Genomic DNA, 25,612 nt, shown 5'->3' on the forward strand with positions numbered 1-25,612 from the left:
CTTTTACCAATATAATTCATGTCACTCCTCTGCACATGTCCAAACCATCTCAATCTCGCCTCCCTCATCTTGTCACCAAAACATCCTACATGGGTTGTCCCTCTAATAAACTCATTTCAAATATTGTCCATCCTCGTCACTCCCAACGAAACCCGTAACATCTTCAGTTCTGCTACCTCCAGCTCCGCCTCCTGTCTTTTACTCAATGCCACTGTCTCTAATCCATACAACATCTCACCACAGTCTTATAAACTTTCCCTTTCATTTTTGCAGATACCCTACTATCACAAATCACTCCTGTCACTCTTCTCCACCCACTCCACCCTGCTTGCACTCTTTTCTTTACTTCTCTAACACACTCTCCATTACTTTGCACTGTTGACCCCAGGTACCTGAACTCCTCCACCTTCTCCACCTCTTCTCTCTGCAACCGCATCACTCCACTGCCCTCCCTCTCATTCACACACATGTACTCTGTCTTACTCCTACTGACTTTCATTCCCCTTCTCTCAAGCGCATATCTCCACCTCTCCAGGCTCTTCTCAACCTGCTCTCTACTCTCACCACAAATCACAATATCATCTGCAAACATCATAGTCCAGGGAGACTCCTGTCTGACCTCGTCCGTCAACCTGTCCATCACCACTGCAAACAGGAATGGGCTCAGGGCCGATCCTTGATGCAGTCCAACCTTCACCCTGAACCAGTCTGTCGTACCTACTGCACACTTCACTGCCGTCACACTGACCTCATACATGTCCTGCACCACCCTCACATACTTCTCTGACACACCTGACTTCCTCATACAATACCACAACTCCTCTCTCGGCACCCTGTCGTACGCTTTCTCTAAATCCACAAATACACAATGCAGCTCCTTCTGTCCTTCTCTATACTTCTCCATCAACATCCTCAAAGCAAATTAGGCATCTGTGGTGCTCTTCCTCGGCATGAAACCATACTGTTGCTCACAGATGGTCACCTATTCTCTCACCCTGGCTTCCACTACTCTTTCCCATAACTTCATGGTGTGACTGATCAACTTAATTCCCCTGTAGTTACTGCAGGTCTGCACATCTCCCTTATGCTTAAAGATCGGTACCAGCACACTTCTTCTCCATTCCTCAGGCATCCTCTCCCCTTCCAGAATCCTGTTAAACAATCTGGTTAAAAACTCCACTGCCATCTCTCCTAAACATCTCCACGCTTCTACCGGTATGTCATCTGGTCCAACCGACTTTCCTTTCTTCATCCTCTTAATCGCTGCTCTCACTTCCTCCTTACTAATCCTATCTACATCCTGCTTCACCAACTCCACATCCTCCAACCTTCTCTCTTTCTGATTTTCCTCATTCATCAGCTGCTCAAAATACTCCCTCCATCTTCTCAACACACTCTCCTTATTAGTCAACACATTTCCCTCTCCATCCTTTATTGCTCTAACTTGCAGTACATCCTTCCCAGCTCGGTCCCTCTGCCTGGCCAATCGGTTTAAATCCTTTTCTCCTTCCTTAGTGTCCAACCTCTCATACAGCTCCTCATATGCCTTTTCCTTGGCTTTCGCCACATCCCTTTTTACCTGCTGCCGCATCTCCTTGTACTCCTGCCTACTTTTCTCATCACTCTGTCGATCCCACTTCTGTTTTGCCAACCTCTTTCCCCTAATGCTCTCCTGCACTTCCTCATTCCACCACCATGTCTCCTTGTCTTGCTTTCTATTTCCAGATGTCACACCAAGTACTTTTCTAGCTGCCTCCCTCATCACTCCTGCAGTAGTTGCCCAATCATCCGGCACCTCTTCACCACCACCAAGCCCCTGTCTGACCTCTTCCCTGAACCTCACACTACACTCTTCCTCCTTCAGTTTCCACCATCGTATTTTTCTTTCAATCCTTACTTTCCTCCTCTTCTTCTTCGCCTCCAAAACCATCCTACAGACCACCATCCGATGCTGTCTAGCTACACTGTCCCCCGCCAACACCTTACAGTCTCCAATCTCCTTCAGGTTGCATCTCCTACACAGAAGATAATCCACCTGTGTGCACCTTCCTCCACTCTTATACGTCACCCTATGATCCTCCTTCTTCTTAAAATACGTGTTCACCACTGCCATTTCCATCCTTTTAGCAAAATCTACCACCATTTGCCCTTCCACATTCCTCTCCTTAAAACCATACCTACCCATCACCTCCTCATCACCTCTGTTACCTTCACCTACATGCCCATTAAAGTCTGCCCCAATCACCAATCGTTCTTTCCTAGGTACACCATCTACCACTTCATCTAATTCACTCCAGAATCTTTCCTTCTCCTCCATCTCACAGCCAACTTGTGGAGCATAGGCACTGATGACATTTATCATCATCCCTTCAACCTCCACCTTCACGATCATCACCCTATCAGAAACTCTCTTCACCTCCACTACACTCTTACTGTACTCTTCCTTCAGAATCACCCCTACACCATTTCTCTTTCCATCCACACCATGATAAAACAGTTTAAACCCACCTCCAATGTTCCTGGCCTTACACACTTTCCACTTGGTCTCCTGAACACACAGCATATCTACCTTTCTCCTCTCCATCATATCAGCTACCTCTCTCCCTTTACCAGTCATAGTACCAACATTTAAAGTACCAACCCGAACCTCTACTCTCCTACACTGCTTCTTTTCCTGCCGTCTCTGTAGATATCTTCCTCCTCTCCTTCTCCTCCTTCGGCCAACAGTAGCCCAATTTCCACCGGTACCCTGTCGGCTAACGATACCTGTGGCGGTCGTTGTTATCCCGGGCCTCGACCGATCTGGTATGAAATTCTCATTTGTGATCCGCATATTTGATTTGGCACATGTTTTATGCTGGATGCACTTCCTAACGCAACCCTCCCCATTTACCCGGGCTTGGGACCGGCACTAAGAGTGCACTGGCTTGTGCCCCCCTAATGGCTGGGTTAAAAAAAAAATGGGCTTATATGACATTTGGGCTTATATGACAGTTCTGTGCAGTACTTAGATAGATATGATAATATAAGTGTTGTGCATAGCTTTAAGATATATAAAGGAATCTGCTAACGAAAGATTAGCATTCTGTCCCCATGCTGACAACACCCCTCATCCACCCTAAATGGCTCAAGCCTGATAGAGCTAAATTTATATATTTGTCAAGGACAAAATCCAAAATAATTAACAGGTTATCAGAGCAGATCTAAATGATTAGAAATGCTCAGTTTAAAAAAACAATCCTTTCTCTCTATAAGCTGCTATTAAAGTGTTTATTTCATTGTCTTTTTTCGATGAGTGCAGATGCTTGTAAATCTTTGCTATGGCACTGTTTGTAAAAACACTGGTCCCTTGCCAAATAGTACAGTCTTGGCTGGTCAAGGCTGGGAATATGATACTGTAAGCTGTGCTGTTTGTCTTATTCACATGTATACCAAAGTGCAACCTTGCTGCTTAGGATTTTAAACAAAATTATTCATATAACTATACAAAAATTTTATTTCAGTTTAGTATGAAAATTATACCTCTATCCTTACGAAAAAATAGGAAACTTTTGCCATGTCAAGTTATAATAAAAAGTGTCAAGCTTCAGTGGAGTGTTGTTGGTATAAGCACTGGTAGACTGAACCAGGGAGCTGTTTATACATTGTGTTACTATTAGTCCTCCAAGGCCAAGGAAAAGTTATTTCAACAATTCCCCAAACACATCCATCTCATTGGTTTATTCTCTACTGGATACTCACTGATAGCATAAACCCAAATAGTTGTATAAAAAGACATGACTCATTCGTATTAGGATTGTCAGTAAGGAGATGAATAAGCAGCAAAATAAGAGAATAGATTGAGGACAAGTATATTAAAGTCACATTTGAGTGACAAATTATTCAGTGTAGTTACTCAAAGATTCAGAAAAATCTGTTTTCTAAATTTTAGATGATGAATCCTCTTCTGATTATTTGTGCCCTTGTCTTTTCAACAGCATGGATTGGCTTTCACTGCCAGGCCTGCCAAAGTGCTCTGCCCCAGGAAGTGGTGCTGGACTGGTTAAAGAGACGCATTCTGGAAGGACTACATGTTGAAAAGCCCCCTGTGCTGAATCTACAGAATTCACCTGATCTAAGGGTGCATGTGGCAGCCCAGCATGGAGCTTGGCGAGGACGCAGGGAGGCTCGGCTGGAGAGGACACAGCATCAGGAGATTTCCCAAGTCATTCTGTTTCCCAGCTCTGGTCAGTCAATTAATGTCTGTAGTCCTAATATAAATATATTCTTTAAAAAATATGTTTTGTATAGTCTGCTACCAAGTACAATATAATCATTTTAGCTCTAATGTTATGACACTGACATAAAAAAGTCTGTTTTTCTTAATCATGTATATACCCTTATGCTATCCTTCACACAGAGCATTATACTAAACAGGAGAACCCATTTCTAGGTTTACACAAAATATAAAAACTGACAGGTATTTTAGGTATCCAAATTTGTCTGAAGTAACTAACAAATAAAGTACATTACGTACTGTGGTAATATAGTACTGAATAAGTCTCTCGTTGTCTGTTGTCTGCTGTTGTGTCCATGTAACTATATTAAATAAATAACTATTAAATAACTATATTAGATAAAATATTTAACATTTTATCTTTTGCAATGTTTTTACTAGTGCTATTTTTCTCTGTAGTCATACTTTTTTTTACTTTTGTATTTTAACAATCACAAGTATGTTTAGATTTTGTTTAACTTAAATGGTGGACTTTTTTGTGTCACTCTTGTGCTGTGTTTCTGAGGTGGATTCTGCAGGATTGTACATGATTTGCATATATCTACTCCATGATAAAAAAAAATGCTTGTTTTTTTATGCTTGTCAATTTTACACATTGCAACTTTCTTTACTACAAATACACATTTAGGTAAAGTAGACGCTTTTGTGCACATGCATAGTACAAATAGTGTTTCTGGTACAGATTGAACCATAACCGTGATCTGATCTTGAAGCGCATCAATGTAGGTAAAAGAAGACTTTAGAGAATTCACTGAACTTTTTTTTTACCAGTGGGTTTTTATTAACAGGTTAAATTTTCTCCAATTGAGTGAATAAGAAGTGGCGGTATATCTGAGGAAACTAATCAAGTTGAGCATTCTCATTTGTCTTTAATTCACTTTCTTGCAAGATGTAGATGGTTGGGTTTTAGCTTTGTCAGGGAGCTCCCTGCTTCCTCGCCTGAACGCACCCCGCCTGTCCGGAGCTCATCACCGGCTTACTGAGGCGGCACACCTGGGTCTCATTAACCGCCTGCCTACTTAAGCCCCTCGTATACTTGCAGCTTGTATTCTATTTGCATTTGCATGTTTAAATTTATGGCACTCATAAATATTTTTGTTTATGGCCATATTAGAAGTTGCTTCTGTGATACTTGATCTTTTTTTAATCTTAGTTGTGTTTATTTTTGTTTTGTCTTTGCTGCCTTTTTGGCCAGGTCACTTTTGTAAAAGAGATTTTATCTTCATGGGTTTTTATCCTGATTAAATAAAGGTTAATAACTAACTAGTAACTAAATTTCTAAAAGCAAAGTTTCTGGGTGTCTGCCAGTTAGTGAGAAAAGCTTCCAGCAAACTAAACAAGAATTATAAACAACACTATGGCAATTAAATGTTAGTTATATGCAAACGAAAAAAATAAATAGAAATGAAGTATGATGCATTCCAATAAAAATTAAATATAAGCACAAAAACTAAAATTAGAATAAATAAGAATAAGCCCAGCCATAGGGACAGTATAACAAATATATTTTATATAATAAATCATTATATATGAAAGAAGGAATTTTTTTTAACAGTGTGGCTTATCCTATCATTATTTTTGTACCTCTAGACAGCACTTGTCTGGACATGTTGCAAGCCTCAGTCACTTCCGAGGACTCACCCAGCCAGTATACCTACTACTTCCAGCCATCTCTGGACAGTCAGGAGTCTATCACCTCGGTGGACTTCTGGTTCTATGCAGGTGAGGCCATCGCAATAAATACCACATCTGTTTCCCTTTACATCCTCACAACACACCAGGAACAAATACAGTTAGCCCAAGGGCCATCTAAATGCAACCCGGATGGCTGGAGCACCTACAGGCTTGAGCGGCACTTCCACAGTGTCATAGCCAGTGGACCATTCCTGCTTCAGGTGCGATGTCGAGTATGTAGCTGCTACACCTCAGAAGAGGACAAAACACCTTTCCTGCATGTACATGTCAAGACACATGAGCCTGTACGTGCCCGTAGAGCACCCAACATTGCCTGGTCACCAGCAGTCATTGAGAAGCTGCAAAGGCCCTCGACTGAAAAAGATGACACGTATTGTCGAAGGGAGCAGATTGAGATCTCTTTTGAGGAGCTTGGCTGGGACAACTGGATTGTCCACCCAAAGACTTTCAGTTTTTACTACTGTTATGGAAATTGCTCAAACCCTGAATTCACAGCCACACTTCTGGGAATGCACCAGTGCTGTGCACCTGTGCCTGAGAGCATGAAGTCACTGCGCTTTACTACCACCTCCGATGGAGGATTCTCATTTAAATATGAGACACTGCCCAATATCATACCTGAGGAGTGCAACTGCATTTGATCCTTTTGTTCAGATTAATGAAGCAAAAGCTTGTAATATAGATGCATTTGTATTAAAAGGTTTGATGCAAATGCGCCTCCAAGTAGAATTTAAATGTATTGTTTAAAGACCTGCTTTCAAACTAAGTTTTTGATCAGCCTGTATTTTTACTATAGTAAAATGCACCTGTGAGAAAAAGGTTTTAGTTTCAGGTTGTCATTAAATGATTTAGAAATGTTGTTGTTGCTTTTTCTGTACTTATCAATCATAACTAGCTTTGGTTAAAATAAAGGGCTACCAAATCGTGCAATGCATTGTAATAATTATCTACAATACTGAAAATGTTTTATACTGTACTTTATAAAATAAATAAATAATAATAAAAAAAACCATTTTAGTTTCAGACTGTCATTTGTACTGTTTGTTATTAAACATAACCAGCTTAAATTCAAATGTTACATTTATTATGTGCCAAAACTTAATAAAATATGTAAATTGTTTGCAGATTGAACTAAGTATGAAAAGGGCTACAAAATCTACTCTAAAAAGCAAACAAAAAGACAATGCAAAAACGTATTGGTCACGTTTCAATTGAGTCATTCTGTATCTCACAAAAGTGAGTACACCACTCACATTCCAGCAACCATCTAGTATATCTTCTCAAGAAAGAATACTATAAAAATAAAACTTGGAAATATTTTAGAGTAGTCAATATGCAGCTTGTGTAGCAGTATAAATTTACTGTCCTCTGAAAATAACTAAACTCATTATATTAAAAACTCATTATTGTCTAAATAACTGGCAACAAAAGTGAGTACACCCTAAGTAATAACAGCTGTATGTCATTTAACCATGCACATCCACATGTCCTATTCATCATGTTGATGTTTTTGTCTGCTTGTCAGAACCATACATATATATGTATCTTGTACTAGAGCAGTAAAAATGTGGTGCTTTGAGTAAAATTCTTTCATACTGATCCCTGGATGTTCAACATGGCACCTAATGGTGTAAAAAAAAAAAAAAAAAACCTGAGGATTTGAGAATTAAAATTGTTGCTCTCCACAAAGAATCGATATAAGAAGATTGGTATTACCCTAAAAACTGAGTTACAGTACAGTGGCCAGGGTTAAACAGAGGTTTTCCAAGACAGGTTCCACTTAGAACAGGCCTCGCTCAAGAACAGGGTCGATCAAAGAAGTTGAGTCCTCGTACTGTGTGGCAGGTGCAGAAGCTCGATTAAAAAAACAGCCCTATGAGTGCTGCAAGCATTGCTTTAGAGCATGTGTGTCAAACTCAAGGCCCATGGGCCACATCTGGTCCAATGTACAATTATGTCCGGCCCGCAAGATCATTTTATATAGATTTATTATTATTGTTATTAATGGCCCGGCGATATGAAGCGCTGATAACACACAAACTACAGATCCCATAATGCAGCACTTCTACCTGGGAACTGTAGTATATGAAATATGTAATATCTGAAAATATGTAGTACCTTTATTCGACTTTATTCTGTATTGCGGGAATGCAGGCCAGATCTTTTCACTACAAGGTGATGTTGAAAGACCATAGAGTTTATAGCAGAGTCTGGGCCAAATGTTTATGTTGAAGGGTGTACGTGCAAGTTCTGAAATCCTCCACGAGCTGACTGTACAACGAAACATGTTTGCGTGTCCATATGTGGGGATGTTCCGTATGCTAAACATTCTGGAGAAATGAGCTCACTTACATCTTGCATGTTTTGAGATGCGGACAATAGCAACTGTCCATATGTGGTGATGTTCCATATGTTAAAAATTCTGGAAAAATGAGCTCTGGAACAGTAAAGCATTACAGTAGTATAATCTAGATGTAACAAAAGCATGAACTAGTTTTTCTGCATCTTGTAACGACATAATATTTCTAATTTTAGCAATATTTCTAAGGTGAAAGAGGGCGATCCTGGTAATAATATTCACGTGAGCCTCAAAGGAAAGACACACTGAAACAGAAACACCATCCAGAGATGCTACGTAATCAGAAAGTTTGCTTCTAGCTGCATGTGGTCCTAGGAAAAAATACTTCCATCTTATCTGAGTTGAGCAGAAGAAAGTTATCAAGTATCCACTGTCTAATGTCCTTTATACACTCCGCGACATTGTTAAGCTGATCTCTCTCATCTGGCTTTGCTGAAATTTACAGCTGTGTATCATCAGCATAGCAATGGAATTGAATACCATAAGATGCAGCATATATATAAAGAGAAAAGCAGTGGGCCTAAGACAGATCCTTGCGGAACACCAAACTTTATTTAACTCACCATTTACATCAACAAACTAATAGCGATCAGTGAAATAAGACCTAAGCCAGGAGAGAGCTGCAGCAGGATAGTATAATCAATGGTGTCAAAGTCTAAGGTTGAGCAAAACAAGTAAAGAGACAAAACCCTGATCAGAGGCCAATAACAGGTCATTTACCACCTTAACTAGCACTGTCTCTGTGCTATGATGAAGCCTAAATCCTGACTGATACATTTAAAAAAATTGATTCCTAAATAGATGTGAGCATAACTGCTGTGCTACAACCTTTTCTAAAATCTGTATCTAAAATCCTGTAGTTGGACAGCTGACATTGGTCAAGGTCAGGTTTCGTAATTAGGGGTTTGATAACTGCCAGTTTAAAGGATTTAGGAACATAACCAGTGCTGATGGAAGAGTTTATCAATTCTGAAACAGGTTCAATTACCTCTGGAATTATCTGTTTGAAGAAACTTGTAGGCAAGGGATTGAAAATGAATAAATAAATGAAAATAAGTCATTCTCTTGAATACGGGTAAAACTTTGTAATTGATTGTTATAATTACACTGCTGTCTGCAGGTTTATTTATAAAATAATCTGGATTTATATTAATCGTCTGGATTTTTTGCCTGATGTGTTCAACTTTATTATTAAAAAAGTTCATGAAATCATTACTACCCATTGATGGTGTGCATGTTCTTTTCTATGAGGGTGGAAAAATATGCTGATTTAGCAGCACTAAGAGATTTCTATAACTCAGGAGGCTTTCCTTTCATGCTATTTGAAATACTGTCAATTTAGTTTGAGACCATTTACGTACTAATTTTGTTAATGTCTTTGTTACCTTCTGGTTCTCCCTTGTAGTTATGCTGCCATAGCGAGTCTTGCCGAAGTCCAAACTGCACAGTGATATTAACTTTCATACAACAATAAGAACACTAAATAATCCATATACTTTTCTTCCTGTCACCCTCTTCTCTCTCTCTTTCTCTCTCTCTCTCTCTCTCTCTCTCTCTCTCTCTCTCTCGGTCGAGTTAAACATGCTCCTGAAGCTCCAGTGACCACTGTTCCTGCCCCTCTCCCCTCTGTGGATCTTCCCACTTCGTCCAGGCCTGCCTCTAGATAGTGTTCTCTTTGACTGGAGGCCACTCTGTGCAGCTTGGGACGGTTTCTCATCAACGCCTTGGGTGGTTCCATGAAATTTTGGAGTAAGAACGGGCGCTTGGAGTATGGATTGGACTGTAGTTAATGTCAACAGTCTCCTACACTGACTCAGGACTACTTTTTGCTTCTAATCATCATCACTGTACCCCGCAACATCGTATATCTGCTACAAATGGACATTCGGTGCAACCCAGATGAGGATGGGTTCCCTCTTGAATCTGGTTCCTCTCAAGGTTTCTTCCTCGGGGAGTTTTTCGCCACCGGCTTGCTCATCAGGGACAAACTTACTTATAAAGAACATATTAACTTTTAATCACCACATTATCTGTGTAAAGCTGCTTTGAGACAATGTTCATTGTTAAAAGCGCTATACAAAAAAAATGAATTGAATTGAATTTTAAAACAGATGAAGTAATGCTCTGAAATAGCTTCAGACTGTGGAACTTTGACTATATTTTAAATAACAAATCAAGAGTGTGTCCACCACTATGAGTGGGTCCTAGAACATTTTTATTAATTACAACTGAATCTAGAATTGACATAACTGCTGCTCATGAGGAGTCTTCCTGATTATCAAAATGAATATTAAAGTCACCAACAATTAATGCTTTGTCGAAAGAAATAGCTAAATTTGTGATGAAATCTGCAAATTATATAAAATTTATTGACCCTGGGGGTCAACAAATTATAATTTTTTGAATTGCTGACTGCTGAAAGAAAAATGTTTTATGTGTGTTTCAATGTGGAACATGATTGAATTTTATAGAATAATAGACAGGGACACCCTAAATAAGAATTATTTAAAAGATTGAGCAAACCTATAAAGTAAAATATTTAATAAGTGTATGAATATGGAATATGATTGAAAATGCAGAAAACCTGAACCTGAAACCTGACTTCTAAGTGGGAGAACTTGCAAAATAGCAGGGTGTTCAAATACTTATTTGCCTCACTGTATATACACTGTATATACTATTTTGCAAGTTCTCCCACTTAGAAATCATGGAGGGGTCTGAAATTTTCATCATAGGTGCATGTCCACTGTGAAAGACTTAATCTAAAAAAAACAACCTCCTTCCCTCAGTTAGAGCATTGAAGATGGGTCGAGGCTGGGTCTTCCAACATGACAATGACTCAAAGCATACAGCCAGGATAACCAAGGAGTGGCTCTGTAAGAAGCATATCAAGGTTCTGGCGTGGTCTAGCCAGTCTCCAGACCTAAACCCAATAGAGAATCTTTGGAGGGAGCTCAAACTCCCTGTTTCTTAGCGACAGGCCAGAAACCTGACTGATCTAGAGAAGATCTGTGTGGAGGAGTGGGCCAAAATCCCTCCTGCAGTGTGTGCGAACCTGGTGAAAAACTACAGGAAACGTTTGACCTCTGTAATTGCAAACAAAGGCTACTGTACCAAATATTAACATTGACTTTCTCAGGTGTTCAAATACTTATTTGCAGCTGTATCATACAAATAAATAGTTTAAAAATCATATATTGTGATTTAGGGATTTATTTTTTTAGATTATGTCTCTCACAGTGGACATGCACCTACGATGACAATTTCAGACCCCTCCATGATTTCTAAGTGGGAGAACTTGCAAAATAGCAGGGTGTTCAAATACTTATTTTCCTCACTGTATATATATATAAATAAAGTGGGTATAAAAATGTAATTATGACCAACAAAAGAAGTGACAAAACAATCTGTCAAAGAAATGCTCATTCCGGCTGCTCTTTGACCTGTTATATAATAGTTCATTGATAGAATTGGTATAACAATACAACCAAAAAATTAAGGCAGCAGTATACACAAACATTATTTTGTACAGGAATAAATCAACTGAAAAAGATTGTATATTTAAAGGTTTACTAACTAACACTTCATTATACAGTTATATAACATAACTAGCATTCATAAAGTAAATGTAAGTAAGTGCAGGTCCAAAAATATGCAGTGAAATATTTGAATAAATATTCTTTTATTTTTTTTATTTATTTTTTAACAATATACTGGAGTTAATTTTGTGATAAATATGGAGTAGTAATGTAGCACATCCACATGCCTTCTAGCTTTAATTTATTTACACTGTATTTTTGGCAAAGTTTTATACTCAGGTCATAGGATCACTGCAGACAACTGCAGACAACCTGATAGACCTCCTAAGTGAACAGAGAACAGTGCAATAACAGTGAGCAAAATCACTAGTGAATAACAGTAATGAGTTTAACCCCAAACATGGCCTCCCACTGCTCTTTGATCCAATTCACTAGACCTTGGATTTCCAACACAGCCTCAGACCTTAAATGCCATGTCTTCTCCTCTTTGGCCACCTGCCACACACACACACACACACACACACACACACACACACACACACACACACACACACACACACACACACACACACACACACACACATACACACACACATACACACACACATACACACACACATACACACATACACACACACACACAGTAATGTAGCAGCTAAAAAAATTATACAATTTATTCATTACACATACAGTAGCTGTGACAAAATGAGAGAAAAGTGCAACACTTTTTAAGTCTCAGACAGATTTATTCTATGAAGTAACATCTTTTTAAATGTACACACACCTCATCATAAAGTTGAATGTTCACCTGGCATGGATCAGATGAACATAGAAGGATAGAACTAACAGAGCTGATAGGCTGGGTTTCACGAAGGGTGACCTGCCCACTGGTGGTTTGTGCCATCTCATTGGCTGAAAGCATTGAGCAGCTCTTTCTCCACTGGTGATTTTCATCAAGGAGGCAAAGTGTTTCCTGAGTAGCCAGTACAGTCACTGAGGTCAGAGAATCGCCTTGGGAAAAAGACAAACAAAAGCAGACTGAAAGAATCTTACAGACTTCTTTACATACAGTAAAAAAAAATGAACTTTTTAAGAGATGCAACCATTCCTGAATATGGTATAAGTGTAATGATGTGTACTCAATCCCTGCCTACACACCCCAGTTGAAACTGCAGCTTTTTATAATGTAAAAAGTTAAATCATTCAATATATTTTTTCAGCTTTAATGTATAACAATAGCATGCATGGGCATAACCCTTATCAAATACTTTGTTAAAGCACCTTTTATTGAGAATACAGCACTTACGGTAAGTGTTTTTGTCACTTTTTTTTGGTCACAAAGTAGTCACCAACACAAAATTAGTCTAACACTATCTTGATTTGTCAACTCATCCTGGCTGATACATTCAATATTTAGGGATGTAGTTGGAAATCATTACCCAGGTTTTTTTTTTTAATGGGACTTGAACTCTAAACTGGGTCATTCCAAAATCTTGATCTTTATTTTGTTGAAGTGGTTTTGCTCTTTAGGTCATTTGTTTAGGCTTTTAAAACATTATTTACATCAGAAAGATAGCTTTGGATAAAGAGAAGGTGTCAGTGGGGTATGGGGATTTTTGAAAAAGTTACCTGCTAAAACAGGGGATGCTTTCTCAGGTCATTCTAATTCAGATCATTTTATAGTTTACTGTTTTTAGTATAAAACTACATCTTTAGTTCTATAAATTAAATGCAGGCCTGCATGTACAGCACTTTCTATTCTACTATACTTTCACTGTAGTTTCTATTAATTATAGGAAATGGCTATTATTTATGCAGAAACAAATAAGTATTACTTGAGTACATTTTATATTGAGTATTTATTTTTTAGGAACAGAATTTTTTATAATCCTATATGAAAATAACAGTAATAAAAAATTTCTAAAAAATAAATAGTTCACAAAGTTGCCAAATAACTTTTCAACTTAATAAAGTGCTACTGAGAGGTCTGTGATTCAGTACAAGTTAATTACTGTCTATCTGTAATCATAAATACTCACCTAGCTGGAGGAACGCCAGAATGTATAAGAATGGAGGATGGTTGTCTTTTTCATTGTCTGTCTTACTGCTCTCACAAACTAGGGGCCTGTCACACACAAACACACACACACACACACACACACACACACACACACACACACACACACACACACACACACACACACACACACACACACACACACAACCTAAATATATACAAATGAAACCATTAACGATCTTAAGAAAACATTTCAATAGCTTTATTGTACAAAAGCATTAATAAGAAAATCTATAGCTGTAAACAGCTTACAATGCTATAATAAATTAAGTTCAGCACCATAATTCTTATAAAACAAGGCAGATATCTGACTAGAGACGGTTTATCTGAATGAAAACAATTTCTATCAAGTGTGCGGACACCTGCTCATAAGCATGGTATGTACTTTTTGAGCATCGCATTCCACATTTAGTCCCAATTTGCTCTTACAATTCCTTCTACCCCTCTGGGAAAATGTTCCACTAGATTAAGGAGTGTGCTTGTGGACATTTGTGTTCATTAGCTAAAAGGGTGTTAGTAAAGTCAAGTATTGAGGTAAGGTGGGAAGGCCTGGGGTGCAGTCAGTGTTCCAATTAATCCCGAACGTGTTCAGTAGGGTTAAGCTCAGAACTTATAACAGGCCACTCAAGAGCTTCCTCTCCAAACCATGTAAACCATATCTTCATGGAGCTTGCTTTGTGCACAGAGGCATTACCATGCTGGAACAGGTTTGAGTTTCAAAGTTTAAGTGAATGGCAAATTTTATTATACCGCATCCAGTTTAAAGAAGAACCACATATTGCAGGAAAGGTCAGGTGTCCAAATACTTTTTGTCCATATTGTGAAACATATGAAACACATTAGCATAAGATTCAACAATTAAAAAATGCTACATTTGAAAAGTGTTTTAGCTATATAAATAGAATGTGAGTTGGTAAGGGATTATTTTACATACCACAGATAGTGTTTGGGATTCAGTTGAGTTGCTGAGACAGTCTTAAGCTTCATGTCAGACTTTGGGGTAAGTTCTGTTGTTATTGCTTTTAAAGAAAGAAATAATTTTATCAATGACCACCTTGATACATCTTTACTATCCTTATATCCATTATTAAATAATCAAAAGCGCCATTAGTGCTTCTAAAACTACTTTCCATATACATACTATGGCAATTATGGATTTTAATATAATATAGAAAACATATTCTGGGTTATTTAACGTGTTTTTATTTGGTACATATTTCCATATGTTCCTTCATAGTTTGGATGTCCAGAATTCATGTACAATTTTGAAAATAGAAATATTATGAAAAAAAGAGAAGGAGAATGTGTGTCTGGTACTGTATTTCACAATTTTTACCCAACAATAAGACTTGGCCTCCCAAGAAATGCTCAGTTAGGGCGGCTTTACGTTACGTTATGTTTAAGTAGCATAAAGTACACTTTGTGTGTATTGATAGAGCGCTAGAGTTTGTCTCTGGAGTTTGACTCTTGCAGCAGCAAAGTTACAGGACAGGATGTGATTTAGCCAAGTAACATGCCTAGTCAGTGTTGCATGTACCTTTTAAATAGCAAGATGTGACATTTTCCCAATTATTACAAAATTGGATCAATTGGTATATTCTAGTTATTGAAGAATCTATGGCAGGGACATTCTCCGCCAGGAATTTTTTTTTATTCCATCCAATAAATCTATTCAGCAAGCCAAGCCAACCTATATATGTTGTGAACCCTTAAAAGTGAAAGTAAAAAAAAGCAAAAGCATGATTGTGGTAGAATAAAACTTTCTTTCTTTCGGCTTCTCCTATTAGGGGTCGCCACAGCGGATCATCCGTATTCATTAACGCATGTTCGATTTGGCAAATCAAGATTTTTAACAGGCAGAACATCAAGCCCTTTCCCAGGTGTGCACAGAGTAGGATCAGTGCTTTCAGGCACTGCACATGAGGTTGGGCGGCCTTTTGCACAGCTGCTTCGTGGTGGCTGCCAAAAGTGGGTGCTGGAGAAGGAGCACAACACAGACAAAATCTTCGACCATTGGGGCTTTTTCTCTCTTGACATACAACAAGTATGGCAGAGGGGGTCCAATGCCAGTTTTCGGAGTCACAAGATCAGGCAGTCCAACTGGCTGAAGACCACTTGGCGACCCCTCGCTCAGTCTATATAAACCATTATCTTCACAACTAAGCTGAAAAACTATGTCCTAAAATGTATATATTTAAAGTGCTACATTCAAATATCTAATGACTAAAAGCTATAAACATGACTATGATCATTTCAATTTAATAAGTAATTTATCTTATTTAGGCGGAGATCCCATTTCGCTGCAGAGTGTGCGCAGAGCAGTAAAGGAAGCTAAGCGGCGCTACAGGAAGGTACTAGTCACAGTTCCAACATGGAATGCGGTTGCTCCTCTGGCAGACTAGCTAAACATCTTTTACGCTCGCTTCGAGGCTGCAGCTAACCGCGCTAGCGGCACAAACAGCATGCACGCTGTGATAGCTGGAGAGGTAAACATGTTTACCATCTCGGAGCATGACGTGAGGAGGGCATTCAGAAGAGTAAATACCATGAAGCCATCATGACCAGATGGCATCACAGGTCGGGTTCTGGTATTTACTCTCCTGAATGCTCTCCTCGCGTCCCAGGACCTCCTGACTGATGAACCACAAGCCGTACGGGTGGGCAAACACACCTCATCCATCCTCATACTCAGCACTGGAGCTCCTCAAGTTGTGTGGCCATTTCAAACTGCACCACTATTAACAAGTTCGTTGACGACACTGTTGTGGTGGGCCTTATTAACAACGAAGAGGCAGTCTACCTACAGGAGATTTAAAACCTGGAGAAATGGTGCCAAGAGAATGTCAGCAAGACTAAGGAGTTGTTAGTGGACTTCAGCTAAAAAACAAAAGCGGTCATACCAACCACTAAACATCAACAGGACCCCAGTAGAGAAAGAACCTAGGTGTTCACATCACACAGGACCTGTCTTGGTCCTGTCACATCAACACCTTGGTGAAGAAGGCCCGGCAGCATCTGTACCATCTGAGATGCTTAAGGGACTTTAAACTACTCTCTCAGGTGCTGAAGATTTTCTACACCTGCATCATTGAAAGCATCCTGACGGGCAGCATCACTTCCAGACAAGCCCTCCTGAGGGTGGAGCGGTCAGCTGAACGTACCATCCACACCGAGCTCCCTAAACCTACAGGACATCTACAGCATGTAGGCCAGGACCAGGGCCAGAAAGATTGTGAAGGACCTCAGCCATCCCAACAATAGACTCTTTTCTCTTTTACGTTCAGGGAAGTGCTTCCGCTCTTTAAAAGCAAACAGAGAAAATGAGGAGGAGCTTCTTCCCACAGGCCATTCAGAGTTTAAATCAGGAAACACCCAGCAACTAGTACCTGGACTTCTCTCCATCTCACTCCCTTTGCTGCACAACTATTATTTACAATCATTTAGAATTATTCACTATTATTTGCATTACTTGCACTAGTGGAACTTGACACTGGATCTAGCCCTCTAACTCTGGACTTTATAACTTATCACTTTTACATTTTTAATACCAGCACATGGACACTTCACACTGGGTCACTTTAATCTGTACTTCTGTCTAAATCTGTCATACATATCCATCCATCCATCTAATTAATCACTTTTATTTCAATCTTTATATTGTATTTCTTTCCATGTTTATGTTTATGCTGACAAATAAAATTTGATTTGAATTTAAAAACAGCAAAAATGTTAATACAGGCTCAAAATTTCAATCAGAAAATTAACATGAGAGGATAGAAAAATATATAAAAGTGGTTAGAGATGTGACCAGCAGATAAAAGACTAAAGATAGCTTGACTGTGAAGTGAAATGAAAATACCATTGGGAAAATGCAAACTGCATGCAATCTGACAGTTAAATTGTTTATATTACATATACACATTTGCAAACCTTTGTTCTCAACTTAACAGGTAGATATGATGTCTCAAAAAAAGCATTAAGCATTGGAATTCACACTTCAGGATCATATAAGCTCTGTATTTGAAAGAACATGAATTGAGATGTACATGTATATTAGGAGCGCACTTGCCTGTCAGTTGGTTAAAGAAGTGCTTGCACCGAGTACTGTCACGAATCAAAAGAGTGTACGCAGCACTGTTCACATCAAACTCCATGTGGATGCTTTGTGAACCAAGACCCACCTCCAGGTAGCTAAGTACACACAGCTGATGGCTGTCCCTCTTCTGCAGCCATTCTGAGGGAAGCCCTCTTCAGATAAAAATAAAAATTTGTAGGAGTAGGAAACACTATGTAAATACAAGTAAATGCAAAAAATCCATTACAACAGATTATCTTAATCTATGGCCCCTGACTCAAGACTTTTGTAACAAATGTCTGGCTACAATATATTGTGTGACCAATGTCTTGTACATTTATTTCTGTTTTGTGATCCTGTCAAGTCTGCTATTTCAAATACAGGTCTTTAACCATATCACAATTCATTAACACGAAAACTTTATAAAGGTCTTCAAAAAGGACATAAAGACAGCTGACAAATACCCATGAGCCTTAGATACCTAGTAATTAAGCCAAAGAAAACACAGGCAACATAAAAAACTCTGATATGTCATGAGGGAAAGGAACAGATTTAAACTGCTTTATGTGTCTTCTTAAAGAAACTTTATGGAACAGAGTAACTTACTCTGCCTGAGAGGTAATTTCTAGGATGTAGATACGCTGATTGGACACAACCATTAGAGATGGAAATTCTACTGGATCTCCAAATTTCACAACAGACGTCTAAAATGAAGAAAACAAATTTATATATATATATATATATATATATATATATATATATATATATATATATATAAAATACAAAAATCAAAATGAAATTTCTATTTAATGTATGAGACAGTAGTTTCATACACTGCTAAGTTTATGTCCTATCTTGTTTTATTTCATATGACATAAAAGGAGAAAAATGTGTGCATATGTAAAAGACAAAAAAGAAATCTCACTTTCAGAAAGCAATGAATCTCTTCTTCTCCCTCAAAAACTTCCACATCCAGGAAAAGCTTTAATCGGTGGTCAACGGTTTCAAAACCATTAAACAGCAGATCTAAAAGAGCAGAAACACAGAGATTTGCTGGAAAACTAATGGGTTTTATTAATTGACAAACAATTAATTAACAAATTTAATAATTATACACATGTAACAAATATATATATTGAACATAAACATTATTTTGTTATATCTGCCTAAAACTACAAAGAATACAGACAGACCTTGCATGGTGATTCTTGGACACTTTTAATAATATTATGTACTGTACAGTAATTGCAATTTTATGTGGAGAACATTAGTATGAAATTGTGCCAAATTTTTTAGACATTTTTTAACAGATTGGTAAACATCTGCCCTTCTTTAATTCTGATATACTCTGATGCTTTAAGATAAATTTTTTAATAGCTAATTGTGTTACTTACCTGTTGCCATTTAATCTAATTAGCTGCAAAATGTTTCTTTTTAGTAACACTTACTTTTTCATCCTTTTGTTGCCCCGGCCCAACTTTTTGAGCCATATTGCAGTCATCAAAATTACCATATTTCTTTTCTTAAAATGGTACATAATGAAAACAATATGGGTTTATAAGATTTGCAAATCATTGAATTTTATTTTAATTTTACCCAAAGTACAGAGATTTTCTTGGAATTGCAATTGTATTTACACCCAATAAAGGATAGCAATTTTAAGTAGACTGTGCCCTTCTCTACTTAACCTAAACAATAAGCACTATAACAATACATTTTTAACCAATCATCTGCTAGTGAAAGTGAAACAATATCTTCTTAATATCCATTGTTTTATATTTGGAAATCAAGCCTAATTGTTGTCCCTAAATGACTTCACTATATTGCAAAAGTAATTCAGTGTCTATGTAATGCTAAAATGTCCTTAAATGGCAGCCAGGATTAATGTAGCCTAACAATAGCTTGATATAATGAGAGGAAGAGGGATTAACAGCAAACAATATTTTTTTTAAGGGTTTCCCTTACATATTCATTTCGGACCTCTTGGTTGGTTAAACTTAACGAGTGAGTGTTAATGTTGTTTCTTACATGAACAAATAAATTTAATTTTTTAATTAATCTTCACCACAGCTTTTGGGACTCACAGCTAAAATGCCCTACCTAACTTTAAATGTTATCAATTCCTGATAAAAGTGGGATACATGCATAATTTAAATATCTTTGAGGTTTACTGTCCATTATTTAAAGTTGATATTGCTCAAAAAGATAATGTTATAGAAAGTTATAAATAATAAAAGTACCGTGAATATAAATTTTCTGAAATGAAATGTTTTTATTTCTTCATATATAAATACATGAAATCAGTAATGGAGCAATCGAGAAAAGTAATTAAAAACCACATTCCATGAGTTTATATTTTAAACTGTATAAAGATATCATGAAAAATAAGATTCCTACAAACATTTATCTGAGACTATGTCTGGTTATCCTACAAATTATCCTACAATTTGGGCTCGGTGGGGCGGGGAGGGGTGAAAAACTCACAGCTGAAAATGCCCTATCTAACTTTAAATATTAACAGTTCCTGAAAAAAAAAGTTCTACATGCTCAATTTAGATATCTTTGGAAAGACACTTAGGGATTTACTGCTAATTATCAAAGTTGATATTGCTTAAAAATATATATAGTGTTAGATGATGAAGTGCCATAAAACATTTCTTTAAAGTTTCTAAAGATTAATAAAACTGAGAACTCGTCCACATGGAGGATTAAATCCTCCCATATATCGTTAGAATCCTGCACTCAGTGGCTACAATTTCCATCAATCGTTTCGTTTCCACAATGATATGAAATGATAGGTGATGCAGTGCAGAACGTCACAAACCTGCCTATAGAGTGAATACTAAAGCCCGAGATTCCGCCTCTTTTACTGTTTTTTTATTTTATTTTATTATTTTTTTAGTGCGTGGTCCTATTTGTTTTGTAACACTATATTCTACCAGCCATATTTGTTTTGGTTTTTTTTTACAACCAAGATGGCGTTTTTTATGCGAATGTCATTCCGAAACATATACAAACAATACACCAATTGAAGTACTGTGACGTAAATAAAGGAATAACCATCTAAATTACAGCACTATTGTTTGGTTGGAGCAAATATTCTTTACGGTATGTTGTTCAGTGGACCCTTATCTTTCCAAATAAACCGGGATTTGCAGCAGTGGATGCGTTTGTGACTCATTAATACAATAATTGTGTAGGTACTGCATTTTTGTTTGTGTGTATTCGTTATACATTTTCCATTGAACAGTGATCTAAAATCACTGCTTGAGGCTTAGACCTATAGAATGATTTATAGTAAGTCATGGCTACTCTTGTCTCATTTTATTTAATATATTGCTAAACATTAACACCTGAGAACAATGGGATATCGGTTGCGTGGGTGCGGCGCTGAAGGCAAAGAGGTTAAGTGAATGAATTGGTATGTTCACTTTCATTTATTAACCCATATTTCTCATTTACTTAGTCCCTGTGTGAAACATAACTGTGACTCTGTAGGTGAAAGAATACACCTTTAAAAAAGATTTGGTGTTGAGTCTGAACTGATTCTCAACCAAAAAAACAAACTGGTAAATGTCTGTTGTAAGCAAAATAAATAAACGAGTCATTCATTTAGATCAAATATGGGCCTCACTGGTTCGATAAGAGGAAAAGAAATGGAGCCATTCAATTAACAGAATCGTAAACCATTGGAGATGTATTTACCTTTTTTCAAGCTCTGAGAAAGGAAACTCTGAGAAAGCCTGTGTTCTGACTCTTCCTGGTCACTAGTCACTTGGCTGTCAGATGAGTGGAAGTCAATCTGATGGCTGGGGTAGGCCTTAATCTGACTGGATACACTTTTAAACTGTCCACACTGAGCCATGAGAAAAGTGTCTGTGGTCCCCTCAGCCAGTTCATCAGAGAACGTTCTTACATGACTGGTGCTGGGAAGAGATTCACCCTAGAACAAGGGATGAAAGGATACAAATTACCCAACCACATAATTAAAGATAATAAATTTTTAATTGCAAAAAAAAATAAATAATAAAAAAAAATAAAAAAAATAAAAATTGTTTTCCAGAAGAATGTAAAATCACATGAAACACTTCTGGACATACGGACCATTAGAAACATTGTTTATACTTGTTTTTTTATGATAATAAGTGCATAATAAAACATATGCATGTGTATGATATATAAAATTTTACAATTAATCTATTAACAAATGTTGGAATATTTACCTTCTGAGTGTCAGAATATCTAAATCTGAAGCATTTGTCACCATCCTGACCTATATCACAAGGGTCTGGTGTACTGTTAGAAGGTGTCGTTTGGCCAGCTAACTGGATCACATGGTCACTGTTGCATTCTGGACAACAGACAGCATCACCTGAGAATATCACAGCATGTCATTTCACAAGAAAAATTTATTGATTATGTTTGCCAATTTTTTTTACTTTACTAGTTTTATCACCAGTCAATTAAAAAAACAACAACAAATTTATATGATCATGATTCATCGGGAGATGGTTTGATACCCAAAACAAAGTGGATAATTTTCCTATTCTAACACCTGTTTAATTTTTTCCATTTATACCAAATCAATACATTCAAACAAATTCCTTTTAATTATTTACTCGTAAATAAAAAATTTATTGTTCAATAATTGTTTGTTCAATTACAGTACAAATACATGATGTTATGGCGATATAGACTGCTGTGATATGAATGAGAACCACATGTGTCTTTGAGAAAGAGCTGTTACTTTAGAAACTAATATATTAGAATAAGCTGACGATTTAAGTCAGAAATACAATCATAATTACTGTTATAAAAACTAAACACCACTATTAAAATGGGTTTGATTACAGTATTGTAGAATAATAAACATTCATGTGTTTTAATGGTCCAGCTTGGATTACCATTCCTTTCTGCATTGCATGACACAAAGAACTCATTGTTGTGCTTTGTGATTAATGCTTTATGATGTACATAAATTTTCTTTCGGCTTTTCCCGTTAGGGGTTGCCACAGCGGATCATCCGTATTCATGATCCGCATGTTTGATTTGGCACATGTTTTAAGCTGGATGCCCTTCCTAACGCAACCCTCCCCATTTATCCGGGCTTGGGACCGGCACTAAGAGTGCACTGGCTTGTGCAACCCTAATGGCATCAGACCAATGGATGTCAATTTCTTTTGTTTCTTGGCCCAAGCACGTCTATTCTGCTTTTAGTTCTTTCGAAGTACTGTAAGAAGTGGTTTCTTTGCAGCAATTAATTTATGAAGGCCTGACTAATGCAGCCTCCTAGCATTTAATAATTTTGGTAACTTTGGGAATACAATTAAAATGTACATCATAAAGCATTATGATGTTTTATGCATCATAAAGCATGATAAAGCATAAAACATCATAATGCTTTATGATGTACATAAATGTGTTAAATAACCAGAATATTATTTGATTTAATTACAGCATTTTCATGAGGTAGTCGTCTGGAATGGTTTTCTTGGCCGATTTTCCTTCATTCTCTGTCCCAACTCATCCCAAACCATCTCAGTTGGATTTAGATTGTGGCAAAGCACCTCCATCACACTTCCTCTTTCATGCTTCATAGTGCAAACCACACATTCAGAAATCATCTGCTCACAATCTCTACATCTAACAGAAGCAAAAATCTCAAAATTGGATCATCAGACCAATGGATGTCCAGTTCTTGTGTTTCTTGGCCCAAGCACGTCTCTTCTGCTTTTTGTTCTACCGAAGTACTGTAAGAAGTGGTTTCTTTGCAGCAATTAATTTATGAAGGCCTGACTCATGCAGCCTCTTAGCATTTAATAATTTTGGTAACTGCACTTTGGGAATACAATTAAAATTCTTGAGATTTTTAAGATTGTAAGGAAGGTTATTTGGCTCGAAAAAACTAAATGTAAGGAAAATTTGCAATTCGGCTTAAAGGACTAAATGTAAGGAAGGTTATCCGATGTGCACTGATCAGGAGATTGAACTCATCCCAGTGTGTCAGTAAAAACATGGTACAGAATTCAGAAAACTCAAACTGTACTGGGTTTATGGATTTGACTGTGTGTGTAGTGTGATTCTTTCTGTCATCTGCCAGCTGCTGTTCGATGTTCAGTGTTCTGGCCTTTTAAGCACACGGTCGAGATGATGAGTTGTTAAATAAGAAATAAGCAATCAATCCAGAAGAGTCCAATCCCCAGGCTCTATATTAGTGTATGTTGCAAAAAAACTGTCAAACAATCCTCCATCAGAGGATTTAAGGTCATCGATGAAATTGGCAGGAATCACCGAAATCCAAAAGATGAACAGATGATCAATTTCACCCCAGAGCAGTTTAATAGTGCAGCGCCGGGGAAGACCATTCCATGATAGATAACACTCCAACCGACCATTTGCTCTCTAAATAAGTGCTTTTTGGTACCTCAAATAATGAAAAGTACAGCAGAGCTTTCTCTTACAAAGCCCCACAGTTATGAAACAGCCTTCCATTAAGTGTCTGGGATTCAGACACAGTCTCCGTGTTCAAGTATAGGTCGAAATAATATTTTTATATGGGTCCCAGAGTAATGATGGTTCGCCTTCAATCTTTCAATTCAATCTTATAATGACAATAGGGATACAACAAAATTGTAAAAATATTTTAAATGTTTCAAATGGCAAGCAAACCTATCAGCAAATGCTTCGCCCTCCACTTGCAAACCAGTGATTGTTCACGTGCCCGCTGCCACATACATACAGTGGGGCAAAAAAGTATTTAGTCAGCCACCAATTGTGCAAGTGCTCCCACTTAAAAAGATGAGAGAGGCCTGTAATTTTTATCATAGTTTTACTTCAACTATGAGAGACAAAATGAAAAAATAAAATCCCGAAAATCACATTGTCTGATTTTGAAAGAATTTATTTGCAAATTATGGTGGAAAATAATCATTTGGTCACCTACAAAAAAGCAAGATTTCTGGCTCTTACAAACCTGTAACTTCTTTAAGATGCTCCTCTGTCCTCCACATGTTACCTGTATTAATGCCACATGTTTGAACTCGTTATCAATGTAAAAGACACCTATCCACAACCTCAAACAGTCAGACTCCAAACTCCACTATGGCCAAGACCAAAGAGCTGTCAAAGGGCACCAGAAACAAAATTGTAGACCTGCACCAGGCTGGGAAGACTAAATCTGCAATAGGTAAGCAGCTTGGTGTGAAGAAATCAACTGTGTCAGCAAATATTAGAAAATGGAAGACATACAAGACCACTGATAATCTCCCTCAATCTGGGGCTCCACGCTGGGTCAATTTGATCACAAGAACGGTGAGCAAAAATCCCAGAAACACACGGGGGGAACTAGTGAATGACCTGCAGAGAGCTGAGACAAAAGTAGCAAAGGCTACCATCAGTAACACACCACGCCACCAGGGACTCAAATCCTCCAGTCCCGCTGCTTAAGCCAGTACATGTCTGGGCCCATCTGAAGTTTGCTAGAGAGCATTTTGGATGATCCAGAAGAGGATTGGGAGAATGTCATATGGTCAGATGAAACCAAAATAGAACTTTTTGGTAAAAACTCAACTTGTTGTGTTTGGAGGAGAAA

The 25,612-nt window shown here is 37.7% G+C and overlaps 3 protein-coding genes across 9 annotated transcripts in view; 2 read left to right on the forward strand and 1 right to left on the reverse strand.

Moving 5' to 3' along the window:
* The window catches only part of wbp4 (WW domain binding protein 4), a 218,884-nt gene that overhangs the window by 21,052 nt on the left and 172,220 nt on the right, over positions 1–25,612 (forward strand). The window lies entirely within an intron of this gene.
* On the forward strand, positions 3,737–6,933 carry inha (inhibin subunit alpha). Its single transcript, XM_083527269.1, has 2 exons — positions 3,737–4,226; positions 5,867–6,933. The coding sequence occupies exons 1-2, from the start codon at positions 3,932–3,934 to the stop codon at positions 6,610–6,612; spliced, it is 1,041 nt and encodes a 346-aa protein (XP_083383395.1). The 5' UTR covers positions 3,737–3,931; the 3' UTR covers positions 6,613–6,933.
* The window catches only part of stk11ip (serine/threonine kinase 11 interacting protein), a 74,709-nt gene continuing 60,921 nt past the window's right edge, over positions 11,825–25,612 (reverse strand). For 3 of the 7 annotated variants that reach the window (XM_083531867.1, XM_083531871.1, XM_083531870.1), the window contains exons 18-26: positions 22,245–22,393; positions 21,727–21,964; positions 18,947–19,047; positions 18,628–18,725; positions 18,016–18,194; positions 14,881–14,965; positions 13,909–13,994; positions 12,678–12,880; positions 11,825–12,364 (exon numbers count right to left, since the gene is read on the reverse strand). In XM_083531867.1, the coding sequence (XP_083387993.1) occupies positions 12,236–12,364; positions 12,678–12,880; positions 13,909–13,994; positions 14,881–14,965; positions 18,016–18,194; positions 18,628–18,725; positions 18,947–19,047; positions 21,727–21,964; positions 22,245–22,393 (1,268 nt within the window). In that variant the 3' untranslated portion in view covers positions 11,825–12,235. Of the gene's footprint in view, positions 12,365–12,653; positions 12,881–13,908; positions 13,995–14,880; positions 15,016–17,940; positions 18,195–18,627; positions 18,726–18,946; positions 19,048–21,726; positions 21,965–22,244; positions 22,394–25,612 lie in introns of all 7 variants that reach the window. The other 4 variants (XM_083531866.1, XM_083531868.1, XM_083531869.1 and 1 more) reach the window with 2 other exon arrangements.

Source organism: Silurus aristotelis, assembly GCF_946808225.1.
Source record: "Silurus aristotelis genome assembly, chromosome: 2".
Taxonomy (NCBI): domain Eukaryota; kingdom Metazoa; phylum Chordata; class Actinopteri; order Siluriformes; family Siluridae; genus Silurus; species Silurus aristotelis.

Coding starts and splice junctions, on each gene's coding strand:
- inha (XM_083527269.1), top strand. CDS start 3,932: ATGATGAATCCTCTTCTGATTATTTGTGCCCTTGTCTTTTCAACAGCA. Junction 4,227..5,866: donor CATTCTGTTTCCCAGCTCTG/GTCAGTCAATTA, acceptor TTGTACCTCTAG/ACAGCACTTGTCTGGACATG.